Source organism: Eriocheir sinensis, chromosome 28, assembly GCF_024679095.1.
Source record: "Eriocheir sinensis breed Jianghai 21 chromosome 28, ASM2467909v1, whole genome shotgun sequence".
Classification (NCBI taxonomy): domain Eukaryota; kingdom Metazoa; phylum Arthropoda; class Malacostraca; order Decapoda; family Varunidae; genus Eriocheir; species Eriocheir sinensis.
Genome location: NC_066536.1, coordinates 619,464 through 643,091, shown reverse-complemented (window position 1 = coordinate 643,091; position 23,628 = coordinate 619,464). Strand labels below are relative to the sequence as shown.

Genomic DNA, 23,628 nt, shown 5'->3' with positions numbered 1-23,628 from the left:
TTTGACCTGCATCACTTAATTCGTAGGTCCTCCGACTCTTGATCCTCTCTTCTAATTATTCACACACTTTGCTTCTCAATGGCATTACACTATTAATCTTTCCTTACTATTATAAGCTATCTTTTTTTTCGTTTATAAGTAGGCTTCGTTAGAATCTTTGAAAATACCTGCACACCAACTATCATCATCATCAGTAACAACAAACCACCGCAGACCTTATTCACAGCCTAACTCTAGCGGCTTTGGCCCCACAGCCTAACTAGCTCCATAAAAACACCCAACAACAACCATACTAGCTCCATAAAACATCCAAGAAGAAGAGGTATTCATAGATAAACAAACAACAGTGTAACGCCATTGAAAAACAACGTATGTGAACAAGTACCGTAGAAGAGAGGATCAAGCAGAGGAGAACCCACGAAGCGATACAGGTCAAAATCGACAGAGGAGGAAGCTAAATTTGAAAGAAGAATAGTTTTTAAATGTAAAGAAGACCGAAAATGTTTTATAAATTCGTAAACGGGAAGTTAAAAAGAAATGAAAGAGTGGAAAGGCTAAAATAAAAAAAGGTAGAGATTCGTTTTAGTACCGTGCCAGTATTTCATTACCTACCTTATGAAACATCACTAGCTTTTCATATATCTTTTCTACAAACGTTCAACAACCATGGAAACGCTTTCAAAATCCAATTCAAGGATTATTTATTGTTGAAAATAGGGGATAATATTCACGAAAGCGCTACCTCCTCTGGCGTCGGCCGCGGCGACGGTGCCGCTGACGCCGCCGCAAAATAGCTCGCAGAGGGTTTAGGGTGGGCTCCCCCCCTGGACCCCCCCCCCCCACATGTATATGCGACTTATTTCTGCGAGGAGGTATTTCTTGCAACACCGGTTGCACCTCCGCCACAGCCGCCGCCAGAGGAGGCTGCAGTTTCGTGAATATTATCCCCTATTTTCAACAATAAATAGTCCTTGAATTGGATTTTGAAAGCGTTTCCATGATTGTTGAATGTTTGTAGAAAAGATATATGATGAGCTAGTGATGTTTCATAAGGTAGGTAATGAAATACTGGCACAATACCAAAACGAATCTTAATAAAAAAAAATGTATTCACGAAAAGGACAAAGGAATTGCAGAAATTATTAGATAAAAATTTTCATAAAGTGTTTACGAAAGAAACCGACTTTGACTGGGGTCTCAAAAATTGCAATGAAGGGAAACTAAATCATGTAAAGGTTGAGAAAGGGGAACTGATACAATGGATGAAAACCTTAGATGAAAGAAAAGCTATGGGACTGGATGAAATCTCTGGTCAAGTGCTAAAAGAGTGTAGAAATGAATTATTGGAGGCACTTTATGACATAATAACATGCTCTATAAATACGGGAAAAGTGCCCTTAGAGTTGAAGAGAGTGAACATTGTACCAATTTATGAAAGTGGAGATAAAACTGAACCACTAAATATAGACCAGTTTCTTTGACAAGTGTTATGTGCAAGATTTGTGAAAGTATAATAAAAAAACAGTGGGTCGAACATTTAGAAAAGGAAAACATAATACATAATGGACAGTTTGGATTTAGGAAAGGGAAATTGTGTCACCAACTTACTATGTTTCTACTCAAGAGCAATAGACGTGGTGCAAGAGAGAGAAGGGTGGGCTGATTGTGTATATCTTGATTTGAAAAAAGCTTTTGACAAGGTTCCGCACAAAAGGTTAATCTGGAAACTACAGTGGTGGGGAGGAATGGGCGGAAAGGTTATCGAGTGGATGAAGGATTACTTAACAGGAAGAGAAATGAGGACGGTGATTAGGGAAGAGAAATCAAATTAAAGGAGAGTAGAGAGTGGAGTTCCTCAAGGTTCAGTTCTGGCACCAATAATGTTCATAATATATATAAATGATATGCCGAAGGGTATAAAAAGTTTTATGAGCCTTATTGCAGATGATGCAAAGTTAATAAGAAAAGTGAGGACAGAGGAAGACTGTGAAGAACTGCAAAAAGACCTGGATAGAGTGTATAGATGGAGCCAGTTATGGGAGATGGAATTTAATGCAAACAAATGCCATGTTATGGAAATGGGGAAAAGTAAAAAAAAAAAAAAAAAAAAAGACCGAGAAAAACATATAGGATGGGAGAAGAAAACTTAAAGGTAGTACATGAAGAAAAAGATTTGGGAGTAACGATGCAAGACACACTATCCCCAGAAAAGCACATAAACAAGCTATTTGGAGAAACCTACAGGATGATGCAAAATATAAGGGTATCATTCCATTTTAAGGACAAAGAAATGATGAAGAAAATAATAACAACATTAATAAGACCAAAACTTGCATATGCTGCAGTTGTGTGGTCGCCTCACAAAAAGAAAGATATCAGAAAGTTGGAAGGGATACAGAGAATTGCAACTAAAATGGTCCCAGAACTCTCAAATGTGATGTATGAAGACAGATTGAAGGAGATGGACTTGACGACATTGGAACAAAGAAGGGAGAGGAGATCTGATCATGCTGTATAAGTTGGTAAATAAGTTTGATGAGGTGGATAGAGATGATCTCTTCTCAACTGTGAGAACACAGGGGCTGAAAGGACATGGAAAGAAACTTAATAAAGGAACCTGTTTGAGTGACTTGAAAAAGTATAATTTTCCACATAGAAGTGTTAACACATGGAACAGCTTGCGGGAAGAGGTGGTGGAGGCGAGCAGTGTCCAACAAATGAAGGAAAGGCTGGATGAATGTAGATATGGAGACGGAACTATTAGAGCTTAGCTTGAGCCTGGTAGATTACAAATAGGTATAAATGCAAATAGGTAAATACATGCTGTGATCTCTTTTAGTTGCTATTTAATTCATCTGATATTTTTTTCAGGTGTGAAGATGGCAGTACCATTACATGCCTTGTGGCGCAGATTTGTCATTTCTGGTGTTTGGGGTCAAAGTTGGAGGGCAGGCCTTTCCAGTGCCCCATTATTTCAGCATGGCAGTAAAAGGAATCTCACAAAAACAGCCATCCATGCCACAAGGTAGGATGTTAGGAACTAGTGCAGGTTAAACATTCGTAAACATTTTGCTGTTGGAAAAGTGTTACGTATACAGGTGGTCCTTGAGTTATGAACGGGTTCAGGACCGATAGGCTGGTTGTAAGTCGAATTGGTTGTTAGTCGAAGTTTACGTTAATGAATAAAATAAATTGTTATTCATATGTCCCGCCGAGGGTAGACAACTGGTCTGCTGGAAGGTTGTACACATGACCAAATAGTTGTTTTGCTAAGATTACCCACAATCTAACCACTGAAAATGTCTATACAAATTTTGTCTCTTTTGAATCCATTTACCTTATAGATGATGATGTATGTGATTGTAACTATTGTTTTAACACTAATGGGAGCAGACAAGGTGGGAATATAATAATGGGAATATAAGCAAATTCGGCAAAAAAAACGCTGACTACTCTTTGCTTAGTGAGGCACTTGTTGAATACTTGGGAATTTGTAAATATATTTCTTTAGATCAGCCAATCTTTGCAAATGTGTTACCTCAATCCCATGTAAAAGAAGCCCTATTAGAACTCCTTTTTATCTTCAGCTGTGTCTAATTTTACATATTAGCTCTTTTTTGTAAAGGTTAGGTTTGTAATTTATATATGACCTGTATTATGATCACCCTTGCTGCTTACATATCGAAATAAACGTTTAGTTTTCTTCGAATGCTCAAATGGTGATGATTTGATCTGCGTTTTTACTGGTCAGATGTACAATTTGAATTGTTTCTTGTTATTGCTTGCCAGCTTAAATATTGATTGCACTTCATATATAGATACAAGAAAAATTCATTTGTCACATATACGTTGATTGCTCGGGAGCTGCGGATTTTAAGCAAAGAACCGCCATCACTATCCATTGGTCTTCACTGTTTTGAGACTGTCGCTAACTCATGAAATTTTACCAGTGGGCCCCCCCCAAATTGATTTTCTGGATCCGCCCCTGGGTATGGGTAAAGAGTAAAGATGTTCATGCTGGTTTTTACTAAGCTGTCAACAGCAGTCTGACCAGCAGTGCTCATCATACCTAAAATGCATCCTTGCTGGTAGTTTGAGCCCATCAACAAAACTGTATTTTATAAAATACATGCAGGCTTAAGGGATTGATAGAAAATATTTTTCAATAGTGATCCCAAATGTAAACTATTCTTTTATATAATGAAGTAGTTAACTGAGATTCCTAGCCCAGAGTTCTTTCTATCCTCAGAGATGATCCCTTGGAGAAAACCTCATTAACTGTGAGGGGCTTCTTCAACTCTGAGGAGCGCACAAAGAAGACCTTCCTGGCTGCCTGTGATGTGTTCGGTCAAAAGGGCCCACACCTTCGGGGTCATGTTGAGTTTATCTACAGCGCCCTCGCTCTTATGGAGGAGTATGGCGTGCATAAAGACTTGGAGGTAATGCCCTGAAATAGACGTGTATTTAGAGCAGGGTACGAGGTCAGGATTTTTCTGATGGTCGTAATTGTACAGTATATGTGTACTGTATCATCATTTACTCTGTTTCTTGTAGCTACAGGGTGGAAGGAAGTATACTTAAACTCACTTAAAACAATATAATTAATACAAGACCATGATTGAGGAAACAGTATGCAAGTCAAATGGAAAGATTGTGCCGTGGTATTTACCTAGTGCTAATATACAGCATATTAGTTAATCTCATGTTGTCCTGTCTAATTATATACTTTTATCCAACTTAATTGTAAAGTTCTTGCCTATAATACCTCACCTTCCCACTCCACCAGGCATCAGTGTTCTATATGGTGATACAAACTTTTTAATATTGTTTCCACACCCAGTCTTTACTAACTCCAAAGTTTGTTTACACTGGTCTTCCACCTCTTCAAATCTCATTCCCAAACGAAATATCTTCAATATTCATACTTTCTTGTCTCCCAAAACAACTGTACAGTTGTTTTGCCTAGCAGGAGACAGACATTATCCTGATACTTTCAATCCAGGAAAGATGCTTTTTGTTTTGCTAGTGAGGCAGGCCAAGCTCAAGTTCATGTCCATTTTGGTCAGTGGCTGCTCAGTTGTGTGTGGGGGGGGAGGGGGGAATGGATATTGTATGGATATTTGTTACAAAGGATTAAAAAAGTCTTTGTCACTCCTCAAGTGATAAGCAGAATTGGAAAAAGAAAAAGAATTTGTGTTGGAGACAGAGTAGAAGGTTTATGCATTTTTGGAGCTGGAATTGGACTTGTAATTTTATCCCTCTAACTCCACAATCCTGCTTTGAATACATCATTAGTGACACCAAGTGATGTCACTCTAGATAGTCAATTCTGAACAATTAAAAAGTAATCTATTTGTAAATTATTTATCAGTTGAGGAGGGATAACGATGATGATGAAGGTTTTGTTTCTGCAAATCCAAAGAAAATTCTTTGCCTTTATTTATAAAACTTTACATTTTTTCAGGTTTACAAAAAAATATTGAATTTGATGCCAAAAGGAAAAATGATTCCAAGGAATGTCTTTCAACAAGAGTTTATGCACTACCCAAAGCAACAGCAGTGTGCCATTGACTGTTTGGAGCAAATGGAGACAAATGGTAAGATACACTTGCTCCTTTTAAACCATTGATTCTCAGATATTAAAGTGTCTGAGGAGAAGCCAGTAATAATCAGTTATATCTCATTATGTGATTGTGTCATAAATCATGGATTCCCTATCTCCCAATTATGCAGGTTAAACAAGCAGAAACATGGAGGAGGATTGTTCAGCAATAGTCATGCTACATATTCACAAACTTTGTCATGCACCTTGCCATCTATTTTTTTATATAAAGATTATTGTTAAGGGAAAAGTTACTTAAGTGTGTGTCACCATAAAGTTAGTAAGACAATTGCTTCTCTTGATGCACATAAAATGAAGCTGGTGAAGAATTAAAAAGGAAAGAGAATGTTGACTTACTGCCCATTGCAGGAGTAATGCCTGACTCAGAGGTGGAGCACATCTTGAGAAACACATTTGGGAAGCAGAGTCACCCAGTGCGCAAGTATGGCCGTATGATGTACTGGATGCCAAAGCTTAAGGTGAGGCGGTGTTTATGAACCTATATTTTGTTCTTTTACTTTCTTGTGGACTGCTAAAAATCTAGAATTTTTTTGTGGACTTCTTGCATTTTAATTTTTATTTCTACTTGTGAGTTGTGAATAATAAAAGTTAATTTGGAAAAAATCCACCTCTTCATTTCATGTGAATTTGTCATCTAATTTTTCCTTTTCCAGAACGCCTCACCATGGATTCTCCCTACGATTGTTCCAGATGATGCTTTTGAGCTGGCAAAGATAGCAGTGGCACGCATGTGTACAGTTGATCCTACCTCATCCATCACTGTATTTCAGGTGATTTTATGGAGATTTTCTTGAGATATACCATATTTGCCGGCGTTGAGGACGCACTTTTTCTGAAAATAGGACAAAAAAATGGGGTGCATCTTCAGTGCCAAATGTAGAATTATCTGTATGCCTAATCTAATCCTATAGACAGTGCTCTGTGATGATGACCACTTATGGTAAACAATGTATTGTTTTGGTGCTGTTCATGGTCTTGGTGTGGGAGTTGGTAACTCCAGAGTGTCATTTGTATTGGCACCCTTTGGTTCAGTTGGTGTTCATTCATCTTACATTCAGTTGGTTCACTTGGTCAAACTCAAGTATTGGTGTTGGTCATCAGCTGTGCACTGCTTGCTAGGATATTTTTTTTCAAATTTCAGTACTTAAAAAGGTATAAGTTTGATATTTACTTCTAGGAAGACTTTCATCAAACAATGAAATCAAAGATGAAGTCATTACAGCCAGCATCTGGTACAGTGGTGGACTAAGTTTAATGACATCTCAATATGTGAATGTGTATTGCAGCAGCCACAAAATGTTCCATGAATCCTGTTCATGGCACCCACTTCCATGTATTCCATGGAATAAATATGTTTCTTAACTCCCACACAATATTCAGGCTGGCATTGAATCTTCCCGACCATATTTTAAGGTCCAGGGTGAATACTCCTGAAGTTTCAATGAAAATTTTCACTGGAGAAAATTATAATCAATCAGCACATGGGATACAGGGATAGTCTGCTTCCTCTCCTTCAATTGTGCAACTTTGTTTAGAGAAGTGCATTATCATAATCATAAGTCAGGAATGAAAACTGATACTTAGTATCTACAATAGTTTAAATAAAATTGAAAACTGGGGTGAAACAGTAGTTACATAGCTCGTTTATCAAAAAATTTGTATTGATAGGGTTGTGATAGTATCAGTTAACAAAAACATCATTGGCCTATGATAATACACTTCCCAATCAAGTTAGGTAGTGAGAGGGGAGAGACCATAGCTTTCCATCCTTCCTATCCTCCAATTTCTTTATATGAAATTTTCTATTTAGAATCTTTTATATGCAACTGCCATGCAAATGTATTCAAATTGGTTATTCCTTGTGCATGTTTTTTCCTTTCAACAGACTAGTGAAGTGGAGGATGCAGTTGAGGACACATGGATTGTAAGTGGCCAGAGCACAGAGCAGCAGGAACTCTTGCAGAAACACCCTCCTGGGGAACCTATCAAGGTAAGCTCTGTTCTTTTTGAAATCTAGAAATCAATCTGAAAAGTAGTACAGTAGAATGACAGTTTAATACAAGATGGGTACAAAAGAAATTCATACTAAATTGACTATGTGCTAAACTGAATTGTTATTTCAATAAAATTTATTAGTTTTGGTACTGTAGAAGTGAATTTGATACAGAAATTGTAGAACTTATAAACATACACTGGGGCCTCATGACTAGCAGTTTTCTGATGTGATTTCAAGTCTGATGAGAGGATAGAAATAGTCCTGAGTTTAATAACTATTAACCAAAGCTGTGGAACTATTTAAAATGATCCCATTGGCTGAGAGGAATGAGTGGTGTGTCACAACAGCTCAAGGATTTGTTGAGTGAGAGGGATGCTGTTAGCCATGCCACTTTGTGCAACATTACGTAACAGAGCTAATAAGTTGTACCAGGATCGCAGCGTTAACCAAAGGTCCGAACAAGTCATTGTTTGGGGAGGTTGTGCGGGTAGATGGGGAAGTTTGTAAACAGAGCATATGCCATACATGGGTGTGAGTGGCCAGTGTCACCCTTCTCATTTTCTCACCTTTTACAAATGTTTAGTTCAACTACAATTGCTGTTTCCAGTAAATAGCGCCTGTAAGAGCTGCTGAGGGAATATTGTGAGGGAGTTATTGTGTGAAATGCCATTTTGTTGCGCACTGTTCCACTGTCTGGTTTGGCTCACTCCCCACCTGCAGGGAGTTGTGCATCTAAGAGGTGTACTGAACGCAGGCATGTGATGCCCCTGTTGCCCGCTCAGCCTTGTTAATCCTGAGGACTAGACTGATTTCAGTGATCATGAACTGCTGACAGCTGTGCATTTGGTTTACTCGTTAGTCACACAACTTCCGGCGGGTGGGGGAAGGGGGTGGATGAGCCACATCAGCTGAGTGCTACTAAATGGCATCCCACATAACAGCCCCCTCACAATACCTCCTCAGTAGCTCTTACAGGAGGCTATTTACCAGGAGCAGCAATCATAGTTGAACGAAACATTCATAGAATGTAAGAAGATGCAGAAAAGGTGACACTGGCCACACTCATAACTACGTCTCCTGCTTTATTTACAAACTCCCCACCTCACCCCCCGCATAATCCCCAAATAACAGCTCAGTGGGGCCTTTGATCACCATCTTGGTACAACTTATTGGTTCTGTTACATAACATTTTTACATTAATTCTTATGGGGAAATGGTTTCAGTATTAAAACAACAGCCTTTAGTAATGACTAATGAATTAAGTTAGAGAAGCGAGGTCTCTCTCTCTCTCTGCTGGATCCATTCCCCTAATCTATCTATCCATCTAGATAGATAGATTGATGGAGAGTAGAGAGAGAGAGAGAGAGAGAGAGAGAGAGAGAGAGAGACGTATCTCACCTCCGCCCCCTGCCACAATTACAGCCCCACAACACTGCCTCTCCTCTTTCTCCCAAACAATATAACAGGCTTCATTGTCACTTCAGCATGAATAGGTAAGTCATTCACAACAATTTTCTGAAGATGACAAACCACAGAAAACAGCTACAAACCTGTTTTTTTATTATGGTAGACTATTATAGTATGCCGTAAAGACAGTACATCACTGAACTGAAGAGGTTAAGGATTTACCTGAAGTGGTTTGTGTTTGCAGGTTGAGGGTCCCTTCCGGATACATTTGCGTAACAAGTCCATTGGCTACTTCATCCTGCGAGCAGAGGCCAAACCCAAGCCACCTCCACCCAGTAGAAAGGTCATTGATGGTTAGTGAAATTTTTTTTTTAAGGAATTTTTTTAATATAATATCCATCATCATTAGCCATTATTAGTCATTGTGGAGAGAAGGCCAGAGATTGTTAGCACTTTCTGGTCTGGAGCAGGTCTGACCATGGCAGTTGCCCCGTTGCTTCTGGGGGCTGGATATTGCTGGAGGGGGGCAGTGAAGTAGCATGCTGATAATGAATGATAAAAAAATGAGGTTTTGACACCAAATAACTGAAAAATATGTTGGCTCTGGCACCAATTAATGTTTTTCCTGTTGTTATAATGATTTACATTTGGTGGATTCATATTTGACAAGCTTTTTAAGGCACCAATTAGTCACCAAATGTGAGACTTTACTGTAGGAGTTTGGAAATTTATTTATATACAATAAACCCTCGATATAACGGACTAATTGGGGGGAATCTTAGTCCGTTAATGCTGAAGGTCCGTTATAAGGTTGGCAGTGGGGCTTTGCGGCGGGGCCGTATTGTTACGGGTATGGGTAAAATTTTACAAGTGCGCCAATCTCACACTGGCAGACGGAACTTTTTTGGGGGGTAGTTTTCGGGGTGTTATGAAATAATCTGTTAACTGTTTCTATCACAAATCAATAAATGATTGAATTTTCTGTGCCTGTTTTACACCCGCTGTAGCCCGCAGCTGCAGCCGCAAAAAAACTCACAGAGAGAGTTCAACTTGCTTACAGTTTCAACATTTCACTCAACGCTCACAAACATCACAAGTAGACGAACTAGAACAAAACCAGGCAAATTAATGCTTTTCCTGCCGTGTATTCCCCCAGTGCACATGCGTAATGGACAGCAGAGCGACTTATTTCTGTGAGGAGGTATTTCTTGCAATACCGGCCCGCGAATTGGACCACGCACGCCGCTGCCATGTCCCATCCTGTGCTGTGTATTTCCGTGCCCCACACTGCGTGCCGATTAAGTTTACTAACCAAACATAACTTAACCTAACCTACCTAACTGGGGGCTTAGTCCCCCTCGACCCCCTAAAGCTGTGTCAGTACCGACACTCACAAACACTTGGCTATTTTCCATTACATTTACGTCCTGGATTGATCCATAAGACTTTCTTGTGGTATAAATACGTTCTTCATTTGAATGGAAACCACGAGGAGGAAAATATTTCATCAGGTGGGCTGAAAAAGACTACAGTAACCGAAGGATGGGGCAGCAGATAAAGGGAGGAGGGCCAGGTGGCTTGCAGACGCTATTGTAGTTACAGGTTCAAAAACTATTCTCAGTCGGTCCCCGTGGATTTCTGACCATCTGACCTTGTCTGTCATATCTGAAATCCGTTATAAGCAGGTCCGTTATATCGAGGGTTTACTTTAATTCTATATGCTTTTATAATGCCTCTCATATACACTTTCTTTATGTATATAGTAAATACAGTAGAACATTATTTATCCGGCATCCAAAACAATGGCACTCTCAAAACAACAGCACAGATCTTATCTGCCATTGTTTACTCCAGGGATGCCAAAGCGGAATTGGCAACTATGCGGCATCGCTAGTACACCCAATGAGTTACCTGCTATAGACCAGCGTGTTGTGCCACTGTATCGAGACTGCCTTCCACCGTTATTACTGGACCATTGGGCCTGTTATTCGGTAACAACATGCCTAAAGTTATTAAGAAGAGGAAGGGCAAGGTGCTTACCTTGAAGCAGAAGTTAGATATCTGCTAGAGACTTGAAAAACACGAGTCCTGCCATAGTTCTGAAGGAGGAATTTGGCTGTTCATCCTCCACTACCTATGAGTAATAGTTTTGGCAATATTGTAGGAGTAAGTCTCAAAACAATGGCAAAACGGGTTATCCGGCACGAGCTACCCCCCGATCATGCCAGATAAACAAGGTTCTACTGTATGATAGAATACAGATTTTTTATATAACAAACATACATGTGCATATATGAAAAAACCTAAAATAAAATGCTTGCATAATTAGTTGGTGACACTGGACATCACAAGGCTGAGTTCATGCCAGCCACATAGGTAAAATAACTACTATGCAGTCTCCAATGATCAGTTACTGCATGCCTCCCCCCCTCCCGCGGCCCCGCTGCACGCGACTTTCTACTCATGCTCATCCCTATACTGTTCAAACCCCTTATGCAAGAGTTAACCAGCATCTTCACTCTTTCATCCCTCACGCTGGTAAACTCTGGAACAATCTTCCTTCTTCTGTATTTCCTCCTGCCTACAACTTGAACTCTTTCAAGAGAAGGGTATCAGGACACCTCTCCTCCCGAAATTGACCTCTCTTTCGGCCACCTCTTTAGATTCTTTTTGTGAGCAGCGAGTAGCGGGCTTTTTTTTATTATTGTTTACTTTTTTTGTGCCCTTGAGCTGTCTCCTTTGTTGTAAAAAAAGAAAAAAAATCAATGGATTTGTAATTTTCTGGAGATTTTTTGAGGAAAAAAAATGCAGAAAAAATGCAACCTGACATGACCCATTTCCATGCCCAAAGTCAACACTCTATGGGTTAAGGTTTTTAAGTGTAAAACAGTGGGATTTAATAAGGATCTGAATACAAATGAAACTTTAAAAATTACCTGATAGTGGGGAGGGCTACGAATGTCAGGCGAAAACCCATCACCTGACATTACTAGTTTACATGTTTATTTATTCATTTTTTTAAATGCCTGCCCAAATTGAAGTGCGTCTTATAAGCCCACGCGTCTTATAAGCCCAGGCGTCTTATAAGCTGTCAACTCTTGATTTACGCGAGTTTGGTTTTCACGTTTTTTAAATAACGCGGGGTCCAAAATCCAAATAAATGTTTAATTTACACGTTTTTTTCACTTATACGCGACACGGCCACACAGCCGAGCTCAGTTCTTCCTCTTCTTCCTACCTCTTGTCTGATTTACATTGTTTTTGATTTACGCAACCTCTTCAAGGACACAATACTCACGTAAATCGTGTTACCTGTACTTATTTGTACATACTAAGCACTATGAGTTAAAGAAAATTTCCCTTATGTTTTTGCAGATGTTGGCTCAATCAAACACTGGTTTTCTGGTGAGCCAATGCCAGAGGAGGCAGTACTGGTGCAGCCCTGCAGTGTGCATGAGCAAGAGGATGGGACCATTCTGGGTATATGTGTCACAGGTAAAATTTGAAGATATTTTAATGACTATTAAGAATGAGAAATGGAATTGGGCTGGTCATTGCATGTGTTCAGTGTGGGCAATGGAAGTAACTTAGCAGCAACCCAGAAATTGTAGAAGTCAGAACTGACAGAGGACTAGGTTGAGAGATGTAATTAGAGCATTTGCCAGAGCAGGATGGAGTACACTAACATTAGACTGGGAGATGCAAAGAATGTTAGGAAAGGCCTTTGTTCTGTAGTGTATTTGTAATGGCTGAAGGTCATAATATTAACTTTGACCCTTTCCTTGCGCGCAGTCTGGATGCGACTATCCCCTCAGGCGCAGTTGGGGAGCCCAATGGGGGGGTTCTTTTAACCTATGTATCTCAAAAACTATTCATCACAGCTAAAAACCAAAAACACCACTGGAAAGAGGAGGTCCAGTTCTATAGGAGTCAGTTATGTATGCCTCTCTTGCGAACGTACATGCACGTTCAGGGAGTGTTGAATGTTAACACTTACGTCAGTGCGTGCGGGATGATCAGCCATATTGAGGTAACTGCGAACATCTCTTTTTCAAACTCTGGCAAGGGAGTATTGCCAACTGCAATATTTACAACTATTTGGTTAAAGAATCAGTCAGGTGATAGGTGAAGCAATGCAAAAATGCTGCTATATTGGGCAAGAACATGCACCAGTTACTCATCCGTAGATTTGCCGCGCTGGGCTGATGTGATTTTCCACCAAATTTAGTGAAGAACCCACTCAATTGGCAATCCTGTGTTGTGAGAATTAGTGTTGGAACACTCTCATACACGGGAGATTTGAGTGCCGGTGGAGCTTGCAGCGAGCGTTTAGCACCACCAGCAAATACGCCTAACGCTCGCTGCAAGCGTTTAGCAATGAAAGGGTTAAGAGCACTCACTCCTTACATGCAAACGATCTCTAAACCCCAACAGGAACATCAGGCAGAGACTCCTTGCTGTCTTGGATCCGTCTGCTGGAGAAAACCAACCCATGCCTGGGTAGCATCCCTGTGCTCTTCACTCAGGCCAGCCCTCTCGGTGAGGTGATGACCACAGAGGCACAAGAAACTAAAAATAAGGTCCGCACACAGGTGCAGCAGGAGAGTAATAATGAAGCTACCACCAACACATGACTCAGGGACAAAGAGCAAGTGTAGAGCTTCATCATAATGTATAAAGTTCAGTAGGAGTTTAAATGTTTTAATTTATTGACAGTTATGTAGCTATTTTTATTTATTTATTTATTTTTATTTTTTTATTTTTTATTTTTTTTGTAAATACTTAAACCAACTACAACAAATACTGCATATAATGTGAATGAATTTTCTGTGTACAATTTTCATCCATGTTACTACTTGGTCTCTATTAAAATATATTATGAAATAATATTCTTAAATAATTTTATTTCTTTGATACATATATATTTTTATGTATATATGAAGTAATTTTTAATTAAACAATAGGTCATACCCCAAGAAACTATACATCAATATCTTCACTGCCTTGGCTTATTATGGGAACTTCCCCTAAGGCGATGGCCATGCCAGAAGCATCTCCAGTTTCCCTTGCTCCAGCACTCCTATTCAGTAAATTCAATCTTTTGCCCACTCAGTTAATTCATTTCACTGGTTGTCTCCCCTTGATACTCTCTACCTCAATCCTACCCTCATACAGAATGGTGGAATTTAGAATTTACATAAGGGATGAGCCACTCAAAACCACCTCTTGCAGGGCATGGCTGTATTCTTTTACCAGCTTCATGGCTTGAGTTTTGACTGGTAGAAAATTGGACTCTGCTCTGCGTTGTGCCACAAACTCCCTCAGACTAAAATTTGTTTGTTCCAGGTGACTCCATTTCTTCTCTAAGTTAGTCAGCTGTGTATGAGTTTCGTTTTCATGTAGCTGGTTCTGAAAGGCAATATTTAGGATCACTACATTTGATCATTCATTCAGTTGGTGACCTATTAGTATTTGCAAAATATGGATGCATGCATCACGCATCTCCTTCTGTGGTAAAGTGGTTAGCATGTCTAGCTACAAATCTGTGGGCCTTGGTTTGAATCCTGGCCATGGCAGTTGGCATGCAGCCCACTCAACTGTTCATCCTTCCTCTGTGTCTGGCCAATAAATGGGTACCTGGGGAAGGTAAGCTGTGGTGATCGGATGTCACACCTGTTCTGTGCCACAGGGTAATGGGTTCTTACCCATTGCTGGCAACAGAGATGAGCACCAAGGCACACCCAGTCATGACATAAGCCCTCAACTTAACATATCTTAGGAATCAGAACATACAGTATTTCGTGGCGTATAACGCGCTCCAGCGTATAACGCGCACCCCATACTTTAAGACAACAGTTTTGGAAAAAAAAATAGTTCTTAAAATGTTTAGAAATATGTATGGTTAAAGAACATAGTCGATGTACAGTTTCCCAAAATTTATATATTTTTGGTGTAACCTGTACTGCCTGAATTGACAACTGTCCTTGAGTAAAGCAATGAAAATGGCGGTCGGGCTGATGTTGTGAGAAATACATCCTTGTACATACTGATGATGATGGTGTGGTTGTGTGGTTTTCAAACAATGCAAATGGCGGCCGGGCTGGTGTTGCAAGAAATAACTCCTTGTACAAGACTCATGATGTTCAGTTTCTGATATCATATTTACCCCATTATTTTCACTAATATTAATAATTAATAATGAACACATGGATATTTTTTTTTCCAATATGATTTTTTATGTAGCTTGTACTGCTCAAATTGGCAACAGTGCACCTTAGTCATACAAAACAATGCAAATGGCGGCCGACGGAGAAGCAGGATAACAACAAGGCATGGGCAATCCTCCACCGATTTCATTTTTGTATAGTAGTTATTTGATCGCCCTGTATTCTATGGTAACATATTGTAAGACAGCTATGGACTATGAAGGATCATAAACAATAATAAAGGTAAATTTGCAGTTGTTATTGGACAAGGAAAAAAAAAATCAATAAAAATTTGTACCTTCGGCATATAACGCGCAGGGGTAAACTTTCAGGCATTTTTATGTGAAAAAGGTGCGCGTTATACACCGTGAAATATGGTATATCAGTAACAAAGAGCAAATATGCAAAAAATAGTCCAAAGAGACCAATTATTTTAACATTCACTTTGGATCTTCTCTTTTCCACTTTTTAGGAGTAATGCTGTAGTGGGCAATATTTATTTAATTTTATTTTTCTACCCTGACTGCCTCCTGTCATGAAAAACATTCATACACACAAGACAACACAATTACCATCACTGTATGTGCAATGGCCATCTTCTCACCTTAAGAGAAGTGACTGCATCATTGACTTCACGAAGGGACTGTGTGATGGAAGTCTTCTTGGTCTCCAGTTGCTCTTTATCCTGAGCCAGCTGTCTACGCTTCTCATCAGCTCTTGTCCTTAGTCCATCTAGGTCAGAATACTCAATAATCTCCTGGTTCATCTTAGCCAACTTTTCTTTTAGGTCCTCCATCTCCTTTTGCACTTTGCTCTCCAGAGCCTCAATCTGTGAATTTTATCTTTTATAATTCATAATTCTTTTATTATGAATTATTATACCATCATTCTCTACATTGTGTGGCTTTCAGTATTAGCTGTTATCATGCATGCTATAGTGAATGAGATGGAGCAGGTGAGAAAGTGAAGCCATCTTTGAAGAATTCTATTATTACATAGTAAAGAGAGGATGGGAAAAAGAGAGTGTTTGGAAGAAGTGCATGGATAAGGCACATGGAAACTTATGTTGTGGTATCATAATCACTTTGAGAGGGTTCTAAGGAACAAGCTTCAGAACAGGTGCAGTAATGAAGGAGGTAAGAGACCTTTTGTAGGTTTGCTTGGAGGTTGAGGTTCTCACTCTGGAGTCCTTGCTCTGTAAATTTGGACTTCTCCAGCTCACCTTCCTTAAAGGCTAGATCAGACCGCATTATTTCAAACTCATTGGAACTGAAAAATAATAACTTCATGCCACACAGATTCTTTGATTACAGAGTCTTTATACATATAAGAGGTCGCTATCTATCTCCTAATATTTAGTAATTATACAATGAAACAGTGATCACTGAGTAAAATGAACCACATGACTGTAATGTAAAACATGACATGATTACACTGACTTATCACTGAGTGTTATCATCATCCTCAGCCATTAACAGCCCACTGCAAGACAAATTCTAACCCTTCAAACTACCATCTTATAACAATACTTTTTTATCTTTCTAAAGTTTTTCAAACAATCCTTACCAGATAAGTTCTTCAGCAACTATCAACTTCTAACCATCTTTCTGTTCACCTGTACAGATTCTGCAAAGAGCATTTTACTGCTGATTTTGCCTTCTTAACCCGTGGGCTTTGGCTATGGGAAAGCTGAGAAGTGGCCGAGAAACGGCAAAATTACACTGCATTTTGAGACAAAGAAAAGAGCATGGAACGTACATCAGGGTACTCCTCTCATAACCATGAAGCTGTTAAAAATATTTACTTTTACTCAAACTCCATTCTTTTTGGGTGGTGTTTGTTACAAAATAAACAGTCTTGTGACGCGTGGCATCGAGCCTAGAGTCCCTTGTTGTCTACTTTAGATAATTTGACAAGTGATTACTGTGTGGAAAGCTAATTCAGTCTGCCATGACCTTACAGCACCACCTATGACAAAAAAGCCCATCTCAAGATCACTCACCCACCACAATGACCCAGGCCTACAATTAGCTCGAATTATGGGTTTTATGATGAGTCCTTTTTAGGGTTCACCGTACCACAGCCACGACTCGTGAAAGCCCAGAAAAGGGTCTGCCGACGTTCTCGGGTTAGGCGATTCCTGGTCAACCTCTCTGTCATGTCAGTGAAACTTTTGCTGCTGCCTTAGAGATCTTAAAAACCTTTGGCAGTCTGGTGCAAGTCTTAGCTTTATAAAGTACCTTCCTAGAGATTGATTCTTTCTCCATATACTTTCACCTCCAGTGTCCTTCCAGGCTGATCCATTTCCAATGTGGTAGATGGTCACTTTTGTACCCCTAAATCTAGCAATGGTGGTGTTCCACAGAATTCTGTTTTATCTCCCACCGTTGTTCATTAATGATCTTTCCAAACAAACTGTTCTATCCATTTCTATTCTGATGACTAGTCTGTTTACTACACATTTTCAACAAAAGACCTTCACCACAGGAATTATGCATTTCAAGACTGGATGCTACAGACAAAAGAAACTTGGTGTCCTTCATTACCTCAAAACCCCAGTTACTCCACCTGAAAACTCGACACAACCTCCAGATAACTATTCTCTATTCTTTGAAAACACACTGTTGTTTCCCTCTACACTAAACATTCTTGGTCTATCCTCAACTCAAAATGTCAACTGGAAACTTAATATCTCATCTCTTGCTAAGTTAGCTTCCTTGAGGTTAGGAATTCTGTATTGTCTCCACTAATTCTTTTTCCATCACTGATACTAACAATATGGCCTGGCTTGCTCCTATATGAAGTAGTATGTATCTCTTGTGTGGGGTGGGTTCCATATAGCCTTCCTTCATCTGTATTTCTTTCTTCCTATGACTTGAATTCTTTCAAAATACCTTCCTAACCAAATTTGATTCTCTGTTCTGGAATCCTTTTCTATCCTCCTTGAGGGAGCAGTTCATAGCTAACTTTTTTACCCTTTATTTGCTTTGCCCTAGAGCTACTCCTTTGCTGTTAAAAAATATATATATATTTACCTTTCACCCACCATGCAGATTGGGATAAACACTAAAATGAAACTAAAATGAATGAATTTTCCTAAGGTAGCATTCATTGTTTCAAAAGTATTTATAACAATAAATTTTTGGATATGTAAAAGATATTACCATCATCTCTAGCAAGAACAGCAGCAGCACCACCACAACCATCCTGTTTCCTATGCAAGTAAGGTGATATAAAGGAACATAATATATGCTTCACCACGAAGGACAAACAATACCTGGGTAGCTGCTTAAAGTGTGCGAGGTGCCGTGAAAGCTTTTCCAAAAGAGCCACATTGTTGTTCTCTAAGGTCTCCAGACGAATCAGCTCCTCCTTTTTGGCATCCTCAAAGGTGGAGAGAAAGTGGTCCATAGTTTCCTCTCTCTTTCTCAGTTCTCGGTACTTCTGGCTCCTCTCACTCTTGTTCTCATCCAGCTCCTGTACAACAAATATCTTATTAACATGCCAAGCCTCTCCCCACTTTTCTTTACTCCTATTTTTTTCTTTTCATTATGCACTTATTAGTATGCACTGATCGTTATTTTTACATGTTATACCTATCCATAGTTCTGATGCCCTTGAGTGTGTGGCAATGGCTGAAGAGTCACCAGTCCTCCATATCTACACATTCCCTTTTCTGAACATTCACGTGCCCCCTCCCACCTCTCCTTCAACTATTGATCCATTTTACTGGATAGCATCCATAATTAGAAACTGCACATCTGAATTTGATCCTGGCTTGCCCAGTTAGTGCATGGCCCACCCATCAGTTCATCCTCACTTTTGGGCTGGCTGATAAATGGGTAACTGGGTAAACCTGGGGAAGGTAAACAGTTGTTACCTGGATGTCACACCCGCCCTGTGTCCTGAGGTAATTGGTTCTTACCCACCACACGATCAATGACCAAAGAAACAGAGCTGAGGAGTGACAAAATGTGGAGTTTAGGGTATGTTCCCCATTTCAATTAACCTTACTTTACTACCCAGTACACTTTCTTATTATCATCACCCTGACCACAACTGAATTTAAAAGAATCTGTGATGCTGAAGAGGATTCCCTTTTAAAGAATTGTACTTTTTATAACTTATTGAAAAATGCCTTCATTCCTTTGGCCAGCAGTCTGTTATGATGCCTTACCTGATCCATCTGCTGACATTCATCTTGCAGCTGTCTGATCTGCTCTTGCACCTCACTTATCTGCCGCTCCATTGTGGCGATCTCCGAGTTGTCCTCTTTCACCTGAGAGAATTACACATACTTGTATGTACATACATTTCTTTAAGGTGCAGATCTTTTTGTGTTTTACATAAGAACACTTTTTAACATTTGAAAATATAAATGTAGTTGTATAATCTTGAAGGGAGTTTTATGAGTACAGAACTTTCAATAGAGAGGAATACAATATGAACAAAATTACACCCAATGTCACCCATTATAAGAGCTACATGCAACTGCAGTTGATTATGGCAACGGATTCTGTTTACCCTATGCATGGTGTGGTATATATATGTGAATGTGCATTTGTGTACACCAGATCAATATCACAATAGATAAAATGGCCCCTATTACTATAAATACTTATTAGCATGATCAACCTCACCTGCCGCAGTAGCTTCTCCCGCTCCTCCTTGGGTGTCCCCCGTTGCTGGTTCTGTGTTATGATTTCATTCTTCTTCTCCTGCAGCTCTGCCAACCGGCTGTATAGCACCACAGCATCCTGCTTCACCTGTTGGACACAAAAATATTTTATCATTCATCATCCTAGAGCTCATCTAAGCAGTACTGTACTAAAAGCTTATAAATCAAATCATCTGTTGTTGATGAATTGTTGCATTATTCCTGCTCTCAAGGCCAGAGGCAACACAGCAACCAAGTTTAACTAAATAAATAGAGAAATTTCTTATGTTGCACATTTTATTTTAGTGCTGATATTTTTCTCATCTCACTATAGTGTGAGGAAGCAATTGTTCAAAATTCTTTCACTGGATCACCAATATTTACAAATCACTGACTTTGAAGTATAATGGGATGCCCATAAATTATTCACATGATCATGATGTCATGAGAATTTTTAGCAACAGAAGTAGTTATCTTTAAATAATGTATTGTAGATATGAATAATATTGGAAAATTATACAATATGGATGAAGGAAAAAAAAATGAGCATATGAAAATTATGAAATCAGAATGAAGGACAAAAAATGTCAACATGTATAAAAACAAAGATCAATTTTTTACTATGAGGGAAATTGTTTAAATATTCCTACCACTACTAACTAACCTTGGAAGTTGCTAATTCATCCTCAAGTGCTGCCTTGCGTGAGTCAAGGGAGTCCAGCTCGTGCTGCATATGATCAAGCTGCTGCAGGAGGGAAGTGTTGGCAGACCGCACCTCCATGTACTTGTGCCGCAGCTCTGGGTGCATGGCCTCCACCAGACTCTCACCTGCATGACGTTCCTGAGGGGCAAAGACACTGGAATCAAAAAGGAGTATGATAAAAGATAAAATAGTAATAGATCATAAAGTAAAAATATTGAAGGATGGAATAAGTAAGTGCTAAAAATTAAATACTACATAGAATTGTGTTTTATGAAGGGTATGGTGTGTATGACAAAACAAACAGCATGAGTCATTTAGTGATTAAGTGCGTGGGTGATATCATCTGAGGTAGTTTTAACATCTATTTATTTATTTATTTATTTTATTTTTTGTGCTGCCTATAACGCCTGTAGACTTTCTCGAGGGGTCTCTCGGGCAACCCCAACTCATTAGTGGCGCAGGCAAATTTTATTTATAGTGGTTGCCAACTGAGACAACTATTCGTTGTCCGGAATCCCGGTATGGAGGGTTAATTAGCGTTGTGGAAGGAAATCTGTTTGACCTACGGTGCTCTACGGCCATGACATCTCAGTTGGTATTCTGCCCTTGGTACGTGAGGTATGTTTGTGTTTTTCCTGTGCTTTCTTCCTGAACTGTTCCCAATTGTCCAAAATTTTGGACAAGGATGGAAAATATGACATACCAAAAAAGTATGACATCTGTGCGGCTAAGGGCTACCAAGGCTGGAGCATTTCAGGGGATGTGTAAACTCCACGTGTGGCACAACTCATCACTATCAGGCAACACAGTGACGACAGTGGAGCCTTGGTTAGAGAGGCATTTTTTTTATATAATTTTCACACATTTTCTTATTTCTTTTTTTTTGTAATGTTGTTTTAGTGTAATATGTTAAGTTTAAAGGTCATAGAATTAGGAATGTCTTCTAGTTTAAGTAAAAATTTTGTAATTGAACTTTGTACCATTCCTATATCTTTTTTTATGCCCGCAAAGTTTGTCCAGAATTCCGGACAACGATAGTAACCGTGTTATTCCAGCAATGCTAGTAATCTAGGGTTAAAAAGAGCATATCAGCATTGACCATGCACCTGTAGTAGTATTTCTTTCATCTCATTTAATTCTGACATATCACTTTCTTGAAGTTAAAAAATACATGTCATAAGAAATGGAATCCAGAACTATGACAAAATCCTTGCATCAGCCAATGTCACACCTCCTCTATCTCATTCTCCAGCTGCCTCATGGTGGTCTCAAGGTCCTGCTTAATGGTGAACACGGCATCCAACTGCTCAGCTTCCTGTTGGTTGGTTTCATGCAATTCCTTTGTCTCAAGGTCCACCTCAGCACGCTCAACATCAGTGTTGATCAAGTCCACAAGAAGGTTGTAGTCGGCCAAGGTTCCCTGCAGCTCTGGAAACAAGCAGAAAGGACAAGCAAAGTGAGGAAAGAATGATGTTTATATAAGCCAGAGAGGAAATGATGCTATATTATTAGCATTAAACCTGTTTTCTGGATGAGCAAACAACAATTATACTGATACTAGTTTCCACCTCCATAAAATGAAGATCTGATACATATTTTAAGTTTTCATGAAAATGCAGTTTAGTGTTTTCTCTGTACAATATTGTTTACCTACACCATCACACAGTTGAAATGTTAAGGGAGAAATACTAAGGCTTCCAGATTGATATATTTGGACTTACTAATCTTAAGTCATTAATTTAATTTGATCAACTATTATATCCTATGAGCATGAATTTTCAAAGATGTGATGTGATTTGCTGCCACTGAATTCCATTACTGATGGCTGTGGGTAATTTACATAAGCAAATGGCTTAATGTGCTGACCAGTAAGCTCCTGTGCCATTTCCTTGACTCTCTTGTCATAGGTGAGGAAAGTGCTCTGTTCCTGCTTCATGAGTTCAATCTCTGAGCCAAGCCGCCCCATCTCTGTCCCCAGATCAGCGATGCGTGTCCTGAGCAGGCCCAAAAAGTAGCTCTTGTCTTGGACCTGTGAATGCAAACAGACAAGTCAATCATAAGATGAGAGTCTAGACTCAAGAAAAAGTATAAAAAATCAGAAGAGCAGGATCACTCCTAGAAATAAATAACAATACTTGAGAACTGAAACTTCAGACCTCAATGTTAGATCTATGGAGTCAAGTTTCAGAAACAATATTAAGATAAAAGAGCATGATTGAGAAGATAGACGTAAGCTACAAAGATGCAGTGAGTACAGGATAAAAGTTCCATTAAATGTAATGGAGCAGCATTAAAAAACTGTATTGAAAGAGAGGAAAGGCTGGATTAGGAGTGTAAATACAAGGGTGGAATGTAGAGTGGGGTGTTTGGAATAAAAAAAGACCGACTTCAAGGAGTTACCTGGCGCTGAGGCCCACGGTAGCCTGTCTTCATACCACTTAGGCCCTGCTGGGTGATGGGACGGTCCAGGACATTTATCTGAGGATAACCATACAGAATCAACTCTGTGCCAATTACTGGATGAAAACAGTAATGCACCCTATTGCAGTACACCATTATTATCTGAGTACTGTATTAATTTAGTTTCACCTTATGCAGAGGATTAGTTGGTGTTTTTGTATACATTTTGGATGCAGTAATGTGATGCCTTAAAAGATGAGAATTACAAATTTTGTTCTGGATTCATAGCAATGGAGAACTCACTGGTGTGGTGAAGCCTTTGCCTGTGGCCACACCAGTACGGGTACCAGGCCGCTGAAGGCTGGCAGTGGAGAGGAGTCGAGATGCTGTGCCGGGAGCCCCTCGCAGTGCAGCACTCACTGGTCGGGCTGTCACAGGGCGGCCGGAGGTGGTAGGGCGGCTGGTACTACTACCCTGTTACAAGGGAAAACTTCAATGAGCGTTTGCATACATTCTTTGTTGCTGATGTTATAAGATACCTAGGGAATCATGAAAAAAAAATATATATATATATATATATATATATATATATATATATATATATATATATATATATATATATATATATATATATAT

At 39.4% G+C, this 23,628-nt stretch overlaps 2 protein-coding genes across 11 annotated transcripts in view; one reads left to right on the top strand and one right to left on the bottom strand.

Moving 5' to 3' along the window:
* The first annotated feature begins 167 nt into the window (after positions 1–167).
* Positions 168–13,915, top strand: LOC127004346 (evolutionarily conserved signaling intermediate in Toll pathway, mitochondrial-like). Of its 6 annotated transcripts, none has more exons than XM_050871912.1 (10): positions 168–322; positions 2,872–3,025; positions 4,250–4,439; positions 5,465–5,597; positions 5,972–6,081; positions 6,277–6,393; positions 7,509–7,613; positions 9,271–9,379; positions 12,402–12,521; positions 13,461–13,915. In XM_050871912.1, exons 2-10 carry the CDS (start codon positions 2,880–2,882, stop codon positions 13,658–13,660), a joined length of 1,230 nt encoding a protein of 409 aa, XP_050727869.1. In that variant the 5' UTR covers positions 168–322; positions 2,872–2,879; the 3' UTR covers positions 13,661–13,915. The 6 variants fall into 6 exon arrangements, with proteins under 6 accessions (XP_050727869.1, XP_050727870.1, XP_050727872.1 ...); XM_050871913.1 differs by having other exon boundaries at positions 219–369; XM_050871915.1 differs by lacking the exon at positions 168–322 and adding an exon at positions 361–381.
* Positions 13,772–23,628, bottom strand: part of LOC127004345 (intraflagellar transport protein 74 homolog) — a 20,284-nt gene continuing 10,427 nt past the window's right edge. For all 5 annotated transcript variants that reach the window (XM_050871907.1, XM_050871909.1, XM_050871908.1 and 2 more), the window contains exons 3-13: positions 23,296–23,466; positions 22,993–23,070; positions 22,459–22,621; positions 21,824–22,020; positions 20,554–20,730; positions 19,873–19,998; positions 19,410–19,511; positions 18,510–18,709; positions 16,378–16,501; positions 15,837–16,061; positions 13,772–14,435 (exon numbers count right to left, since the gene is read on the bottom strand). In XM_050871907.1, the coding sequence (XP_050727864.1) occupies positions 14,220–14,435; positions 15,837–16,061; positions 16,378–16,501; positions 18,510–18,709; positions 19,410–19,511; positions 19,873–19,998; positions 20,554–20,730; positions 21,824–22,020; positions 22,459–22,621; positions 22,993–23,070; positions 23,296–23,466 (1,779 nt within the window). In that variant the 3' untranslated portion in view covers positions 13,772–14,219. The remainder of the gene's footprint in view (positions 14,436–15,836; positions 16,062–16,377; positions 16,502–18,509; positions 18,710–19,409; positions 19,512–19,872; positions 19,999–20,553; positions 20,731–21,823; positions 22,021–22,458; positions 22,622–22,992; positions 23,071–23,295; positions 23,467–23,628) is intronic.